Genomic DNA, 13,669 nt, shown 5'->3' on the forward strand with positions numbered 1-13,669 from the left:
CAGTATATATCCAACTGTATAAATGGTATAAAAAACATGGGTTACAGTTGTATACAGTTTAAGTCGCTCTGGATAAGTGTGTGCTGAATGACAACAATGCAATGTAGAATAGAGCACCACAGAGTTGTTTGGTGTTGAATATTATTGTCAGTTTTTGTTGGCTATAGGTATTGTATTGCCTGCACCTGAAGGTTGAATAACTTTAAACAATATCCTCTTCTGGTGTCCATGGCCTTGTCTTAATTCCCATCCTAAAGCTGGATGGTATGTGGCAAACTCCAGTCTGTCACAGGGTAGCATACAAGCTTGTCTCTGAAGCAGGTAGTGAACTAATAATGCAAGTCACAAGAAATATTGGAACTCTGCAAATAAAACCAAATTGATTGACTTAGCACGTAACTTTCAGCTTTGTTATGAATGTACAGGTGACACATACTACTAGGTATATTAACTGGGGTCTTTCCAAGGATTTGTGTATGTTGTGTGAGTACTCATCCTCTTTCAGGCAAATGGAACCATATGAAAAAGAGTACCAGAGACTGCAGCAGGTAGTTTGGTACCTCAGCTTCAACCATTATGGTAAGGCCATTGTTGGTTTGTGAGCATTGGAGTAGGTGCCGCACAGTTGAACTGATGATTGTACTATCTGGATGGGCAAAGATTACAACCAGATCAATATACACACCCATGTGGGCCATTGTAGTATCAAGATTAGGCTCTGAGAACTAGCATTTTGACTTCAGAGTCTGCACAAGGTAGTCCCTTCTTTAAAACGGGCGTCTGTCAAAACGAAAACGAAAACTCTTGAATAATCATGTCATTTTCTAAACATTTTAATATCTTAATATAAAGACATAAGGTTTCATCCAAGAGCACGTATGTATACCGTCTTCCACAATGCAATACAGAAAGACTCATAAGCTTACCATACATGTCTAATGGACGTAGCAAGAAAAGGCTCTCATTGTCTGAATCATTAATGATCAATATGCCTAAAAATATCATCGGCCGTCACCAGTGTGTGAAGTAATTATCAAACTTCGTAAACCCTTCGTTGAGTTGCATGTGACGTGGTGATCAACGCACGCTAGCTAAGCTGATGTTTATAGACTCGGCCTTGTGTTTTTTAGCGGTTGTTGTCTGAAATGGGAGAGACGAAATTATCTAAATGTGTATGTTTATGCCTGCGCATAAACGGTCTGTTGTAAGTTTATGAGGAGAAAAAACTCTGGTGGGATGGCACGTTTTGTTAGCAGTTGATCATATGTTGGTTGTCTTGGTAGGTTGTTGGCATTTCGTGAAACGACTGTTGCCATGTATGTTTCAAAATGAAATCTAACGCTGTGCGACTCAATACAATGTTGCAGTGAGGCAGTGATACAAAATGTCCTAAACGTTACTCATCCGTGCTTGAGCCAATACCAGGCCATGATACCTGCTATTTACAGATCACCATCCAATGGTAGTGAAGTACCAACGGCTTCCGATTTCCGTATCCTGCACCAATAGCTATTGAGGAAGGCTGGGTATTCCTGCCACCTACGTTCTCTGATTGGTTCTTGTTGATGTCAGCTGCACAATCGCTATTTCGGTCCAAATAACGGAGAAGGAAGCGACGGCCCAGTTCGTCTTTTCATTGAAAAAAGAAAAAGAGGAAAAATTACTGGGGACCTGATTGCGGTGAGTGCTGCCTTCCCATAAGAATGACCAGAATAGAATCGGTGGTATTGTACAAAAAAATTGAATTATCTTTTTCGTATAAAATGATTACTTTGAAGAGAATTGACAGCGAATGCGAGCAGATCCCTGTCACAAGACAACCGCGTGAGGGAGGAGAAAACTACACGCAACTACAGATAGAGACGCAATCGGATGCAATTTATTCCAGCCTGGATCATAGATAAATATCTGAAAAAGAAAATCGCTGATTTTGCTGCATGAAATGTCTTTGTAGGTGCTCACTGTGTGTGACTGCTTGTCACAGTCATTCTCCATCTTGGTGAACTTGATAGCACTACTGAATATTAAATTACCACGTATCGGCTATCTCCCTATTATCCTTCCTCCTTCCACCGTTGTTCTTCCCCCCGTGTCCTTGGCCCCTCCTTTTCCCTCACACAGGTACTCCACTCCTGTCCACGTCAAAAACGCCTGGCTGAACTATTACAAGCAGACAGTGTTAAGAGAGCTGTGAATTGAGAGGCAGACATACTGTGGCAGATCCCTTTTGCTGAAGGCACAAAGGTCAGAGCAGCACAGGGTTTTGGTCACCCCCCCTCCTCTCTTCAGCCATCTCCAGGATGATCCACAGCCTGTTCCTGGTGAACTCCTCGGGGGACATCTTCCTGGAGAAGCACTGGAAGAGTGTGGTGAGCCGCTCGGTGTGTGACTACTTCTTCGAGGCGCAGGAGCGGGCCAGCGAGCCGGAGAATGTCCCGCCTGTCATCCCTACGCCTCACCATTACCTCATCAGTGTTCTCAGGCACCGCATCTACTTCGTGGCAGTCATCCAGAGTGAGGTGCCGCCGCTTTTCGTCATCGAGTTCCTGCACAGAGTGGTGGACACATTCCAGGTGTGTGCTTTACAGTTGCTTGGGTGTGTGTGTGTGTATGTGTGTGTGTGTGTGTGTGTGTGTGTGTGCGTGTGTGTATATACGTGTACGTAATCATGTTTCCCTGTATGTCTGCCTCTTTGTGTGTATCACATGCTCCTCCTAATTTGGCACTCCAGAGCTCAGTTCAGCTTGTTGCTTCATTGAAGTGGTTGTGCGTGACAATGGTCCACACTATGTATTGCACCCATCTGGCACAGTTTGGAGGGTAGCACTGCAGAGTGTTCAAGATTCCACCCACAGCTGCCTGTGGACTCTCCATTTTTGTTGTAAATTAGGAGGAGTATGCATGTGTTTGGTTTTTTGGTGCTCTGTGTTGTAGTATTACATGAGCAAATACCCAACAATCAGGTGAGCAACTTAGGGAGCTACACAAGCAGATGCTCTCTTGCTAGAATGAGCTTCTTTATTGCCCAAAAGAAAATTACGTAAACTACAACACATAAAATATAGCAGTTATATGGTATATATAGTAATATGGCACAGGAAAATGGCACAGGAATCTGGAACGGAGAGTGGAACAGGTAGGGCTATAGCATATAGGAAGGAATTCTCTCGATATATATGTATATCTGTGTGGTTTTGTATTATTGTGTACAAAATACTCAACCTAATTCATAGATATTAATGCTGCCCCAGGACTGCAATGAAACTGCTTAAGGATTTTCTGGAGCTAGAATTATTCATTAATTAATGAAGTTACACTTCCAGAGTGGAGTACTGTGTGTATTTAAAACCAGTGGTATTCATTTGGTGTTGTAATATGATTCATTCTATTACTTAATCATAAATTCTACATATGAATATTAATCTCATAAATACTATATACAGAGTTAAATTGCTCACATTATTTGTTTTTATAATCCAAAAGCTACATACATTGAAATAGTATGTGCATCCATTCATTTTTAGTAAAACAGAATACCAGCCACATGCATTAGTCATCCCTGAAAGTTTTAAAACTCTTTATCATGGCTCCAAATGGCTGAACTGTGGGTTTTCAGTCCAGACAGATGATTCCTTGTTTTACTCCCATCCCATTTAGCCAGACCACCTCCCTCTCTTTCCCCCAGGATAATGCACTCATGTGACCAGCTCATTGTGGGTCAAAGGGTCAAACACGTGATTGTCACCAGAACAGACCTCCTAACCACAAATGAGACAGAAAGAAAGGGAGAGAACTATCATCGATACAGTTTTTTGTTGTTGTTGTTCTTAATTGTTCATATGCTTTCCTATATAAAAAAAAACAAATTGTGAAATATATTTTGGACAATATATTTTTTTAGCACAACCAATGTATAAATATGCACATTATTGGTATTATTTGGAATGGATTTGCAATATATTCTTCGACTGAACAACATATTTCCCCATATATTGCATTGTCGTAAAGGTTGGCACCATGTATGAATTTTGGTCATGTCAAAAATGCAGCTTGATTTGAACTGGCCTGAGCATATCTTATGTGTGGGAGAGATGAACAGACCAGCAAAGCGGGTTTGCTCAGTTTTACCATGTTTGCTATGTCTGTGTCTCGCTCTTTGTTTGCATTGCATTCTACTTGCATTGTTTTTCTTGTGTGTGTGTGTGTGTGTGTTTGGGTGGGTGTGTGAGTGTGTAAGCCACAGTGTTGCCTTGTCACTCTATGTATCTGTCTCCCAGTCTCTAGACAGCAGAGGGTCTTCTCAGAAGTGTTGAATCAGATTGGTCCTCTGATTATATCCACAAGCAAATATGAGCCTGTTAACTTTTCTGCCCTTGCCTCCCTCTCTGTTTTCCCCATTTCTCTTTCTTTCTTTCAGGATTACTTTGGGGTGTGTACAGAAGCAGCCATCAAGGACAATGTTGTAGTGGTGTATGAGCTACTGGAGGAGATGCTGGACAACGGCTTTCCTCTTGCAACTGAGTCTAACATCCTGAAGGAGTTGATCAAACCACCTACTATTCTGCGCACAGTGGTTAACACCATAACAGGTACAGCACAGTATTCAGCACGGCATCGCAGTTACTTCACAGTGTATCCCACTATTACAAGTACATTGTTCAGTTATATCACAGTTACCACACAGTAGTCAACACAGGAACTGCCCGGTGTTCAGTACCATAACAGGTGCAGCAACGTGGTCAACACTGTCATATGAACTAAACAGTAGGAAATTCATTGCCTTTTGGTTTATATAGTGACATAGTTGTTTTTGTTTGAAGTCAGACATTTTACCTGGACAAAACCAGTACCAGAGTTACACAGGAATGAGGGTGTAGTTTTGCAGTATTGATGACTTTATGGAGGGGTGCACTGCAACCACTGTGCTCTGTATGCACAGGCAGCACCAACGTCGGGGAGCAGCTACCGACAGGCCAGCTGTCAGTGGTGCCATGGCGACGCACAGGAGTCAAATACACCAACAACGAGGCCTACTTCGATGTGGTTGAAGAGATTGACGCCATTATAGACAAGTCAGGTACTGCCTCCGTCACATACTACGTTCCCATTTGGCTGAAGAACCAGCTGTCTGAAGAACATTGAAGACAGCAGACCGTAACTGAATAAAATTTAAGGTCTCCATGGCCACATCAGTACTCCAGTTCAGTAATACACTAAAGGTGCAGTTTTGGATTCAATTATTGCATATATCAATCTGTTAATGGCCGTTTGGGACTAAGACTATCCCTCCCTATATAACACTGTCCCTCTCTGTCAGGTACCATACGTTGCACTATGTCTGATGAAAGGCAGTAAGCACAAAGCATGAAATATCATATATGAAGATCATAATGTCTCCGAATGAAATGTCATTCCATTTTTAACTGTTATCATCTACTTCTTGACACAATATTTGGAGGAGAGAATCCTCAAACTGAATGTGAGAATCTTAAGCATAGTTTGCCTGTGTGTTATTCAGCTTTCAGTGCATCAGGTATATGGTGGCATGAGAAAGATTTGTGAATGAGGAAGTCTGTATGTGTGCCTCTTAAAGAGTCAACTGTAGCCAACGCTGGATGAAAACTGATGGGGACAGCTGGCCCGGGAGCAGTTCTGGCTGTGTGCATTGCAGGGATGTAGCCAGGCTGACCCTGGCTAAGTCCTAATTGCAGTAATCACAGTGTGCATTCTGTCCTGTGCTCCTCTCTGCAGGTTCAACCATAACAGCGGAGATTCAGGGAGTAATAGATGCCTGTGTGAAACTGACAGGCATGCCTGACCTCACCCTCTCATTCATGGTGGGTCTCAGTGCTGTCTCTCTTTTCTCCCCTGCAACACTCTGACCCAAAATACAGTCTAGAAAGGACTCCCAACAAGTCATTCTCATTTGGATATTTATTCTGATGAAAACTGAAAAATAACACTTTAGAAGTAAAAAGAAATGTGAAAGTTGATCAGATTCTTTGTGTGTGTGTGAGGTGGCAACATGTTCCAAACTTGAGCACTCACATGCTGAAGTCTTGAAGGTGAAGTCTATGATTTGTGCACAAGTGGTGCATGTGTTTTCTTAGAAGATTCTCTAGTGGCATATTGTATTAAAATACAACCAGCTACTAGACACAGAGTTGATGACAAGCATTGACACTGCTAACACAAAAACACAATACTTACCCGTGGCAGTTTCTGCCTCTTTATTGCATTAGCTGTTGCGTATGTGTTAGACCAGTCATGTAGGAAACACTGGACGGGACTGCATGTCTGTGAGTCTGTGATCAGAACTCATTGGCTTTCCACACTTAAAGTGATATCGCCTGCTCTGTCCACCTCCTGCTCACAGAACCCACGGCTCCTGGATGATGTCAGTTTCCACCCGTGTGTCCGATTCAAGCGCTGGGAGGCGGAGCGGATCCTGTCCTTCATCCCCCCTGACGGAAACTTCCGCCTGCTGTCCTACCACGTCAGCTCCCAGAAGTGAGTGCCTCGCTCTAGGTCATCTCCCTCACGCTCACTTCCTTTCTCAGTGCAGTGTTCTTTAGCTTTATGTAATTTCAAATACAATGTGTATATATTATTGTTGGACAAGTATTGCGATTAGCAAGTTTTCTGTTTACTACACTACAGAATTACACACACTACGTTCAGTATTCTTTAACCAAAATAGAGGTTACATCTAACTTACAAAGGTATGGCCTATTTAGGAGCCTGCTTAAATGTAGTAGATAGGGAGTTAAGTGAACTGAGAAGATAAGAACAGTAGGACCCAGTATGTTATTTACTCACACTTCATTTTAATCACCAGTTTTAGACTGGTATGAAAGTTGCTGTAAAAACATAATTGAGTTGGTTTTCCTAACACTAAATGTATGGTAAATATACAGTGAATAGATTCCAAATTAAGAATTATTTTAAAAATACTCTTTTAAAATCTACTGTTCATGTGTTTACGTAACAGAACAGCTACCATTTAACATGATTTGTTTCTGCCTCATCAGCATTGCCATCACTCTGATACCTAACATTGAATAATTACAAATACAGAGGACAGTAATACAGGTTCACAGCACAGAGCGCTCAGGCATGGTAATATAATTGTACTTTTGCAGTGATCATCTGATAATCTTTTGTTTCATGATACATTTTTCCTTCCTTCAATATCTGCATTTGTATTTTAAGTGACAAGCTCTTGTGATTTTGGAAACTGTACACTTCTCTAGGCTCCCTGCCTGCTTAAATAGACCTGTTGTATTGACCCAGTTGTTCAGTATTTCACAGTGAATCCCCCGGTGATTTATGATTAATGTATGTTCTCCTACACTTAATTTGCGAGATTGTCCATTATTCTGGCAGTATACTGGTGTGCAAATCTGTGGCCTCTTTATTGGGTATTATTGCCCGTCTGTGGCGGTGTTAATCCCCTCTCCTCCAGGGTGTAGTGGCTTATGGCTCTGTGACTATTATATTGAGTAATTCTGTCCTTCTGCGGCGGACTTAACTCTCTCCACCACTCAGCCTGGTGGCGATCCCTGTCTATGTCAAACACAACATCACGTTCCGAGAGGGGAGCTCCCAGGGGCGCTTCGAGCTGACGCTGGGGCCCAAGCAGACCATGGGCAAGGCTGTGGAGTCCGTGCTGGTCAGCAGCCAGCTGCCTCGCGGGGTCCTCAACACCAACCTCAACCCCTCCCAGGGCACCTACACTTTCGACCCCGTCACTAAGGTATCGCGTTCTGAGTGGCGTGTGTAACGGCGTGGACACGAGCGCACCAGTGAGCCTTCCTTGTGTTGCGGAGTTGATTGTTTCTTGTGTTTCGTGCACTTGTGAGTTCCACTGCGCACGTGTGAGTCTGTGACGTGTGTGTGTGTGTCTGTGCGCGTGCGCCTTGAGCATCGAGTGCACTGAGGTAGGCCGTCGCGTGTTTGGAGTGGCGTTCCTAAGGTCCCAACGCTGGTGTTGCCGCTTGCAGCTGCTGTCCTGGGATGTAGGGAAGATCAATCCACAGAAGCTGCCCAGTCTGAAGGGGTCCATGAGCCTGCAGGCCGGGGCCTCCAAACCTGACGAGAACCCCACCATCAACATCCAGTTCAAGATCCAGCAGATGGCCATCTCAGGTAGCTCTCATGCTGAGCACCGCGCCTGGCGTTATATTTACATTTATTCATTTGGCAGACACTTTTATCCAGAGCGACTTACAAGTGAGGTAGAGTACAACACAAGCAAAAAAAAACCATAAGGAGTCAACAATATTAGAAGCACGACCTGCATGACCAGGTTTCAGTGGTTGGCCAGACAGGCTACAAGCTAGGGACCAAAGAGACCGCTAGCTGTAGATACAGAACACCAGACACACTGACTGAAAAGACACATAACCATTAGCTGCACATGCTGAGGGCCACACAGTGGCCGTACAGACGTACAGACTGCTCATCGCTGGCCGCGCACACTGAGCATTACAGCACAATAACCAAAGAGGCCACTAATCACTAGGTGCAGACACTGAGCACCGAACACGCTAACCGAAGAGACCACTAATCACAAGGGAAATCCCATATTTTGAGTTCCTTCCTGGCCATGCTGAAGAGCTCATATTCATTAGCAGGCAGGCCTGGCTCCGCATGATTGGTTGTCATTATTCTATGCATTTTCCTACTGATTAGAATTAGAAATTATTCTACCGCCTTGCTGCTCATCAGTATTCATGCCTTTCACAGAACTCTTAAGGTTCAGCAGTGCAGAAATACAGAATTCACTGCAAAGGACTGAGAACTGAATATCCCTACATACTGATGATAAAGTCTCTCTGCTGTCAGAATGACCTCCTTCTACAACCAGCAGTGTCTCTGCTCGTTCAGCATTCGCTGTCATGTGACACACTCACAGAATTCCCTCTTTAACAGATGTACTGCCTTATCTGTCCACCAGGTGGAGCAAATTTGCGCAACTATAGCTACACTACGTTATAGACCTCATCTATTATTTATACAGACATTATTTCATGAAAGCAGTTATTGGACACAGATAACAGATTTCAATGATTGCTTGTATCTGTAGCGGAAAGGAAATGACCCTCCTACATGTCAATGCATAATATCACCCATTTTCATTAATTTCCAAAGGACTGAAGGTGAATCGCCTGGACATGTATGGGGAGAAGTACAAACCTTTCAAAGGCATCAAGTACATGACCAAGGCTGGAAAATTCCAGGTCCGGACATAGAGGCTGATTGCTGAACCCCAGCAGCCAACGGACCCCAACCACTGCAAGAGATGGAGAGAGAAACAGAGAGAGAAGGGATGGTATTGACACATGCATTTCAGGTTTTACGCACTCATGCTGTGGGCCGAGTTGTTTAACTGAAGGGATGGGTGACACCACATGCTAAATACCGTGTATGGTGAATATTTACAAAGGCCTGTGTACAGAGCTAAGAATGTCTGTGAGTATTGTTGTCTGCAGCTTGTATGCTACAGCCTGAAATGGAGCCCTCCTTTGGAGTCTCTTTACTATACTTCCTGAGAGAGAACGAAAGGCACACACCCCCACCTCAAATCATCTCGTTTGCCTCTTGTATAATGGACATTGCTTTTCTTTCTCCCTCTCCTTCTCTGCCACCCCCTCTGTTCCTGTCCTCCTGGTCCCTCTTTCCCTTCCTCTCCATCCCTCCCTCCCTCATCTCCCCACTCCTCCTTCCGTCCTTATTTTTGTCTACCTCTTCCACTGCCTCCAGTGCAATTTCTCCCCGACCTCCCTCCCACAATGCTCTCATAAGCTTTTACTAATTATTATTATGTTTATTAAGTGATTTTAATGCTCCTGCTACTTACCAACAACACTAGTCAGGACACTGGCACGTTGTACTAGAGAAGTTTCTCATTCCACCTTAGATAACCCCTTGCACTATATACCCCACATTCCTTTGTGTAACCCTCTAGAGACACTCCTTTATTTGTCTGGCTACTGTATCCAACCACTACAGGACTGTTGTGATAACCTTTCATCTGGCTAGGATTTTACTGGCATGATGGAAGTACCATGCTGTAGGATACAGTGGCCTATGTCCTATGTATCTTATATCCTTAAGTCCAACATTTCTGATGATAAGACTAACTACAGCCCTTGAATACTGTATGTTGTACTACAATTATTATGTTGCATACACCCAGAGTTTCAAATATATGTGGCATGCATAGGGACCAATAGCATAGTGTATCTCTCAATACTGTAATTCTTCTACAGTAATTTCAAGACGAGGGAAGTGCTGTAACTGGAGGGCCAAATTTGGGTGTTGTGTGCAATGTAGCTGAACACTGGGTGACACTGCACAACATGGGTACTGACTTGTACTATGTCATAAATGGATGGCAGAGTTGCTGAATGTTATGGGTTTAGAGTGTTATAGGTTTGCATTAGTGTTTATCTTGTGTTTTTGTGTTTGTAAGTCAGACTAAATGAAGGTTTACAGTGCTGTGAAAATAAAGACAAGAAACCAGAGGTGTGCTCTCTAGCAGTCTTTAGAGTGTGTTTTTTGGGGTTCAACTTTTATTAGAAAGGGCGTTTTGATGGTTATGACTCTCAACAGTACACCAGTGCAGCCGCATCGCACCCCATAATGTTTTAATAAATACAAGACAAAAATGATAAACGTTCGAACCATTGTCCATTTACTTCGAAACGCTTTTCCGTTCGATTAATACATGATGTCTGGGCGCTTCCCAATTTTTTAACCGAGTAGCCTAATTAGTCTCCCCAAGCTTCGGTGATCAGTTCTTGGATTTCATTCACTGATTTGGATAGCAACAGATCGATGTGAAGCCCTTCTCATCCGTTAGATACATAGCACCAAATTCTCTTTCGTTGAATCTTTTGAATTCCTATGGGATTCGATTTTGATCCATCATATGCGAATGATTAGTCTCATAATTGCATCATTACACTGCATGAGCGACACACTGTCTATAACATTATATTCACGTTTCTAGAAATTATGTTACCCACCTTATATTTTTTCACATACTTTATATAAGCTGCCATGTTGATGTCTTATAAAGCACAGTTAAGTACTGATTAACCAAACCGAAACAACTGCAGGAAAGAACTGGTTCTTAAATTAGAATTCACGTTCACAAAATTAAAATTCAGATCCACAGCAGTTAGGTCAAACTACCATGTAAAGTTATGCTGTAGAATGCTTGAGCATGTTTGAATGTCAGAGGGGTTGATTTTATTGTGAACATCTTGTTTCACATGGTTAACTGTGATCGATATTTCAGTGCTTTTTATTCAAAATGTTTCAACGTTTAAAAATAAAATTTATTTACTGCACTTTCAAATATAGATAATTTTTTGATTTCATGGAGAAAAAGTGGCCCGAATTCATAATACGATTTTTACCGACAGTCTTTCAAGTTTAAAATAGGCCTACACAAATCAATATATTTACTGCGAAACTCCGTCTTCGGCTTGCTGCAGGATCTCACTATATTCAATTTTACTTTTAAAGCTCTTTGAGTATTATCCGTTTGTTTGCTGAAAACAACTCGGATATAGGAACTGTCGACATCAACTACTCCTTGTCTTCATCCGCTGTTATTCATTCTCAAGCCGTGTCAAAAAGTCATTTTATAGGTATTGTATGGTGTTTTAGTGCTGTGTCCTGTATAGCCGCAGAATGAATGAAATACCCTAAAATTCAAAATAAGAAATTAATGTTCTTTTTTTAAAAGCCTCTCATAATGTGGAAAAATAGCCTTTTAATTTAATTCATTTGAAATTTAGTTTCAAATATATTCAACAATTATATATAGGGATCACAATGCTCTGCAGTTTATAGGGACAACACCAAACAGAAATAAACATATGATTTAACATAATCAAAATGTTTTATAGGCCATTAAACGTTGTCTATATCACACTGTTCCTTCAACTTCTTTTCCTACTGTGCTGTTTAGGCTATCATATTTCTTGATATAACTATTGGTTTTCGAAATGACAGCTGTCAACCTTACGTTGATGACGTCATGCCCCAAAGAGAATTTAACCCCCTCGTTCCAGCGTTCTGATCGAACTCCACTCCGCAATTTACTGATCACTTCAACCTCTTTTCAGCAACGTTTCCCCCTTTTTCTTCCTCCTCTTCTTCTTCTTTTAACTCTAAGAAGACCTCAGACTTTAGCCGAGACAAGTAGAACTAATATGTAATAAACTGTAAGAATTTCCGCGTTTTTCTGAAAGCTGCTGGATGACTTTTTTTGTTTTGAAGAATATTCAGACCCAAGCGTAGAATACCGTACGAGTGAGGTTACATTTTAGTGCTCATGTGTAACTTTTCCTTATTTTCTTTCAAGACTTATTTTATTACCTGATGTGTTGCATTTGCCAGATCTATGAAGGATAAAGAGTGAAGAGTCATTTTTAGTTCAAAACACATATATTTCTATACATTTCAGAAATTATTTCAAGGGGGAAGAAACCAGACATTTAAAGACCCACCCGTTAAACTTGGTACGTATGCACGTTTCTACATGTGGATTTAACTCTTTCATTTTCTGCTCTGTGGCAATCACCTTACAACTCGCAACTTGCGTCCAAAGGAAAACGATGTGTATTGCGCTGAGTGAAAGGGAATTGTTTCTCACCAGTAAAGCAATTAGTACAATACACATTTGTAGTTAACCCTAAACAGTAGTCTTCTGATGTTTATGCAAATAATGACAACTGTTTATTTTGCTATTTCGTAAATGCTTCGAGGAAGTGCTTTAATTGATTCTTATCGATGCTTTTTAGTGTATTCTTTGAGTAGGGACACGTTAGCTATGCGAGGTTATTGTTGGGCTCCCCGGGGAGCTGTTTTCTCAAAGTAAAGGGGGGTCTTGCTGATGTGTCGATTTTCTCTCTCTTGTTAAAATAACTGTCACTTCTGAATAAACAGCAATTTCCCCAAATAGCGATAATTGCTTATTTTACACATTGGCTCTATACTAGACCCTTCTTCTTTTCGCGCTACATTTCCGCCAGTCTAGGCACCGGGCTGAAATAAGTCCAATAAGCCACGTGCAGTGAGCGCGTGTTACTATTCTGTCACACTTTTACGCTGTAGTTCTACATTTTGGGCATGTTTCATTGAGGCCTATCTGCATGCGTGGTATTTAAACTTTCTAGGTTCAAATATCCAGAAATTAAACTATTTATCAGACTAAAGTAACATTTTCTTCGGCGGGTAATGTATGGAATCCTAAATTATTGAAATTGTTTTGAATGCAGAAAATGTTGACAACAAAATACAAGATTACAAAGGAAACATGTTTCTGTTAAGTTGCAACTTCTAATTTAAATAATTAATACTTTCTCTAGAACGCTATTATTGGAGGTTTTTACCGTTGGCGTCGAATTGAGACATTGCTATAAAGAATACGTAAATGCACATGAAGATCTGAGCGAATGACTTTCTTAAGTGTAAATGTAGTGTCTTCCACCTTGCTCTGAGACAGTATTATTACCAATCGAATACTGCCCAGTAAAAGCCCCAGGATAGTTCGATCACTGCAGCATCAATTATTTTGCAGTGAGATAAACTGAGAATTTAGTTCTTACATTTATTTCTGAGACTATGTCGCTATCGCTGTCAGATAATA

General features: G+C 41.6%; 1 protein-coding gene across 2 annotated transcripts; it reads left to right on the forward strand.

The window, feature by feature from the left end:
* Positions 1-1,597: 1,597 nt before the first annotated feature.
* On the forward strand, positions 1,598-10,594 carry ap3m2 (adaptor related protein complex 3 subunit mu 2). Of its 2 annotated transcripts, none has more exons than XM_036528097.1 (9): positions 1,598-1,680; positions 2,122-2,573; positions 4,418-4,589; positions 4,940-5,077; positions 5,752-5,837; positions 6,377-6,510; positions 7,549-7,756; positions 8,004-8,148; positions 9,154-10,594. In XM_036528097.1, exons 2-9 carry the CDS (start codon positions 2,301-2,303, stop codon positions 9,252-9,254), a joined length of 1,257 nt encoding a protein of 418 aa, XP_036383990.1. In that variant the 5' UTR covers positions 1,598-1,680; positions 2,122-2,300; the 3' UTR covers positions 9,255-10,594. The 2 variants fall into 2 exon arrangements, with proteins under 2 accessions (XP_036383990.1, XP_036383989.1); XM_036528096.1 differs by having other exon boundaries at positions 2,290-2,573.
* Positions 10,595-13,669: the final 3,075 nt, after the last annotated feature.

This window comes from Megalops cyprinoides, chromosome 4 (genome assembly GCF_013368585.1).
Source record: "Megalops cyprinoides isolate fMegCyp1 chromosome 4, fMegCyp1.pri, whole genome shotgun sequence".
Taxonomy (NCBI): domain Eukaryota; kingdom Metazoa; phylum Chordata; class Actinopteri; order Elopiformes; family Megalopidae; genus Megalops; species Megalops cyprinoides.